The following is a 4,830-nucleotide window of genomic DNA, read 5'->3' on the forward strand; positions in this document are numbered from 1 at the left end:
CCCAACCAGGGCAGGGCAGTGGCTGTTGTTCAGTCCCTGAGTGTGTCCCACTCTTTGCAACCCCAGGGACTGCAGCACACCCAGCTCCTGTCCTACACTACCTCCTGGAGTTCGCTCAGATTCCTCTCCGCCGAGTTGGTGATGCCATCCAACCATCTCATCCTCTGCTGCCCTCTCCTTTGGCCTTCAGTCTTTCCCAGCATCAGGGTCTTTCCCGATGAGTGGGCTCTTTGCATCAAGTGGCCAAACCACTGAAGCATCAGCATCAGTCCTTCCAATGAATATTTAGAGCTGATTTCCTTTAGACTTGACCAGTGTGATCTCCCTGCAGTTCAAGGGACTCTCAAGAGACTTCTCCAGGTAGTGGATGGGAATCATCCAGGGTCCTGGACAGAGGACTTTGAATTCCTGCAGCTGGGATCCCAGGACCCGACTGACTCCTAATTTCTCTGTCTCCAGCTTGTGAAAGCAACCAGTACCCTTCTTACAAACACGGTTTTCTCCTTTAAGCTGGACAGAGTTCCCATCCATTGTTTGAAATAAAGAACTCCAACAAGAGGAATAACGAATTTTCCGCCAGGGACTGTGCTAAAATTTTGATTGGAGTTAATTCATTTACTCCTCAAACACGCCCATGAGGTAAATATTACCACTGACTCCATTTCAGAACTGAAAAACTAGAGATCCAGGCAAATTAAATAATATGTCCCAGCTTACAGCTACTGGTTGTTGAGCTGGGATTTGAACTTAGGCTGGTGGATCTTGCCATTTTGTCCAAAATCATAAAACCTTCAATTAAGCTGCTTTCTAGCCTGCTTTTTTCATTAATTATATGTTAAGAATGTCTTTGCATGTTGGAAAATACATCTTTTGTTAATAGCCACAATCAGACTTTATTTTTTTGGGCTCCAAAATCACTGCAGATGGTGATTGCAGCCATGAAATTAAAAGATGCTTACTCCTTGGAAGGAAAGTTATGGCCAACATAGATAGCATATTCAAAAGCAGAGACATTACTTTGCCAACAAAGGTCCGTCAAGGCTATGGTTTTTCCAGTGGTCATCTATGGATGTGAGAGTTGGACTGTGAAGAAAGCTGAGCACTGAAGAATTGATGCTTTTGAACTGTGGTGTTGGAGAAGACTCTTGAGAGTCCCTTGGACTGCAAGGAGATCCAACCAGTCCATTCTGAAGGAGATCAGCCCTGGGATTTCTTTGGAAGGAATGATGCTAAAGCTGAAACTCCAGTACTTTGGCCACCTCATGCGAAGAGTTGACTCATTGGAAAAGACTCTGATGCTGGGAGGGATTGGGGGCAGGAGGAGAAGGGGATGACAGAGGATGAGATGGTTGGATGGCATCACTGACTCGATGGACGTGAGTTTGAGGGAACTCCGGGAGTTGGTGATGGACAGGGAGGCCTGGGGTGCTGCAATTCATGGGGTCGCAAAGAGTCGGACACGACTGAGCAACTGAACTGAACAGTGAATTTCATAATTCAACCAAGGACCTCTTTCATTGGGATATTTAGGTTGTTTTAGTTTTTCAGTATCATGAATACGGCTCTAATAGCTGCCCTTTTAATCTGAAGGCACATCCAATTTACAGTTAGGTTCACTTTCTGGCATGGGTTTGTCAGGTTAAAAAGGATGTGTACCCTTTTTCCCATTCTCAATTATGTATAGTACAGTACGGGTATTTGTTTTCACAGCTTGTTAAGAAATATAAAAGAGAACAAAGTCAGCTTTTCTTTGAGAAAGGCTGTTTCTGCCTTTGGGCATTCCTGTGTGCTCGGAAAAGACAATCTGCTCAGCTAAATAAGAAAGAAGACTCTGTTTTTAAATGTTAATTGGTGAAGGATAATAGGATTTCCCAATCAATACCAAGTCCAGTTCAAGTCCAGTGTTTGAGGAGCTCTATTGTGTCACATTCCCTGAGGCAATTCTAAAGGGCATCACTCAGGGATGACTGTGGAAAAGGTGAGTTACAAGCAAAGACGGTCCTGTGACTCTTGGCCTCTTTGCTTTGCACTGGCTGCTTCAAGAGCCAGAAGAGACGCCAGTTAAATCAACACGGTGATGTGACTGTAGGTGCATTTACACCTCCCACGAGACTGAGTGTCTCCAGTTCCTTTCCTCAGGTCACTCTGGTGTGGTAACTGAGTTTCTCCAGTTCCTTTCCTCAGGTCACTCTGGTGTGGTAACTGAGTGTCTCCAGTTCCTTTCCTCAGGTCACTCTGGTGTGGTAACTTCCTGAGGAGATCGCACTATTTCCTACTTTGTTCTATACAGACTGAAACCCTCTCTAGCTGAACACACAATCACGCTTCAAACTAGACCTAACTGCTGGCTAACGAAGGCTGATGCTCCATCTGAGATGAGCGGGAAGCTTGAGAGAAAGATGATGGCTAAGAGCACCCACCCCTCACAAGGGGGCAGGTGGAAAAGATAAAAGTATATTAGGCTGTGTGGCCGGGGCGCCATTCTTCGGGAGACCGGATGACTGAAGGCAGAAAAGTATGGACAACAGTCCAGGATCCCTTGTGAATTTGAATTTGAATATCTAGGGAAAACTACTCAGTAACCTTTATCCACTCAGACAGAATATAATTTAAAAAGAAAATGTTTGTCCTAAAACTAGTATCAGGACACAGACTATATTACCACAGTCCTGGTAACTAACTCGGCAGAGTCTGGCTAGGCTGACAGTGATTAGCTTGCAGGGACAGATAAGAACGTTGAAAGGGAAGAGACAAGTAAATATTTACCAAACACAATTCCAAGGAAGAAAAGAGATAGCAGACCCAGGAAATTAAAGAATATGAAGATAAAATGAAGCACTCCCAGAAAGTTCAGGGAATCAGAAAAGAATTAAAAAAAAAAAAATCAGAGTGAATCAGGACATGCTACGTATTATCCTAACTAGTTCAGCGGCCACGTTTTGTCCCATTTGGCAATCCCCTGCCCCGCCCCCGTCAGCGGTCAGCCCAGCTCTTGGGAAAAGTGAGCGGAGACAAAGAGGGATGAAAGCGGCTGTGGAGAATGCCAAGAATCCGCTCGCAGGACACACAGTGCGAGCCCGGATCCCAGAAGATGCCGCGCTCCCAGAAGGGCTAAGCCCGAGTGTCACAACTCCTGAGCCCAACAGCTGAAGCCCGTCCAGAGGAGCCGCCAGATGGGAAGCCCTCTCGAACCGCGATCAGAGAGCAGGCTCTGCTTGCCACAGCTCAAGAAAAGCCTGAGCCGCAGCGAAGACCCGGCACAGGCGATAAATTCAAGAAAAAGAAGAATGAGGGCACACGGGGCATGATTCGCCTCCCACGAGAAGCCTCCCAGCAGCACCAGGAGGTTCAGGGGTCGTGTTGCGGCCTCCTCAGAGGCGAGGTGTACAAGTCTGGCCAACCCGCCGAGCCCAGCAGGGCAGAGTCTCAGGGGACACCGCTGGTCTCCCGGAGGTGCGGGACTCACCGAGGGCATGGCTGCAGCTCCGGCAGGACTCCGTCAGGCTGACGATGATCTGCTGCAGGTCGGCTCTGGGGGGCGTGGGCGAAGGATTGGGGTTTTTCCAGCCATTGCATTTACAAGATTCCTCTGCCTAAAAAACGAATAAAGAGAGAAACAAAATTATATACCAGACAGCAAGGAACTGAACGTTTTACACATAAGTAACACACACCAGTCACAGGACAGCAACCTTCCCACTCCTGACTTATTATGTTCTCTGTATTAGCAGGAAACAAAAGCAGAAAAAATGCAAAGAGGGTGTGTGACTCAGACATATTATTTTGTCGTTGCTTTTTGGGTTTTGGTTTCTTTTCCGCTGATCCTGCCTCACAAAGAGAGGACTGTGCCCTCCGCTCTGGTACCACAGCCCCCAGCGAGCATCTACAGAGTCCATCCATCAAGCTTTCCGAAGGGAAAAGCCAGACTCCTGAGGTCCCCGCAACACATGGGGCTCCGGCGACAGCTCTGCCCAAGGGACTGACGGGGTCAGCGACCCCGGGGCCACAGGAGGAACACAGCAGGTTAGGACGCCTCGCTGGCTCCTCCCTGTCCCTCACCAGCTCCTCCCACTCCCCCGCGGGCTCCTCCCACTCCCTTGCCGGCTCCTCCCAGTCCCCCGTGGGCCCCGAGCTGTACACAGGGAGAGGGTTCTCTGTGGAGGCCGCGAGTTCTCCCTCCCAAGAATCTCCCCGGTCTCCCACGCCAGAGCACTTTTTAGTAACGCTTGACAGCATCTTTCTTAAACTTTTCCCACTTTGCACATTTCCCCACCTTCTTAGAAAACAGCAAAAATGCTCAAGTGTTTCTGTGATGACCTGGGTTATAAAGCTGAGGACAAGAGTGGAAAGGTATCGATTATTCCCGATTATTCTACCGAGTACCACTCTGGGTCTTCACCGGTCATAAGGTGTGGAGGGAAACGTGGAAAGCTTGTACTGAATGACTCCAACCTTTACTCCATTCAGTGACTCTATCCTTGACCACGCCAGCCCTCTCTTATTGAAAGCTTGAAATCTTCTATGGCTGAGAAATCAAAAATACGAATTGCTAAAACAACATGAAACACAGGCTGATTCACTCTGGGTAAGAGCCTTCTGTGTACACCATCCAACACAGGAGTCACAAGTGGCTACCGGGCCCCTGCACTGTGGTCTGTGCACACGGAAACACTGGAGATGCAAGGTACACAACAGACTTAGAAGACTGGAGCAGAAACAACCTCGACAGCTTTCATATTCGTTACATGCTGAAATGTCAATATTTTAGATACAGGGAGTTAAGAGATATTAAAATCCATTTGGCCAGTTTCTTTTTTCTTTTTTAATGTG

At 47.8% G+C, this 4,830-nt stretch overlaps 1 protein-coding gene across 1 annotated transcript in view; it reads right to left on the reverse strand.

Moving 5' to 3' along the window:
- KAT2B (K(lysine) acetyltransferase 2B) overlaps positions 1 to 4,830 on the reverse strand; it is a 75,487-nt gene that overhangs the window by 68,119 nt on the left and 2,538 nt on the right. Inside the window, exons 3-4 of the mRNA XM_010856746.1 lie at positions 4,060 to 4,132; positions 3,467 to 3,593 (exon numbers count right to left, since the gene is read on the reverse strand). Of these exons, the coding sequence (XP_010855048.1) occupies positions 3,467 to 3,593; positions 4,060 to 4,132 (200 nt within the window). The remainder of the gene's footprint in view (positions 1 to 3,466; positions 3,594 to 4,059; positions 4,133 to 4,830) is intronic.

The sequence above is a fragment of the Bison bison genome, unplaced genomic scaffold, assembly GCF_000754665.1.
Source record: "Bison bison bison isolate TAMUID 2011002044 unplaced genomic scaffold, Bison_UMD1.0 scf7180017864374, whole genome shotgun sequence".
In the NCBI taxonomy this organism is placed as follows: domain Eukaryota; kingdom Metazoa; phylum Chordata; class Mammalia; order Artiodactyla; family Bovidae; genus Bison; species Bison bison.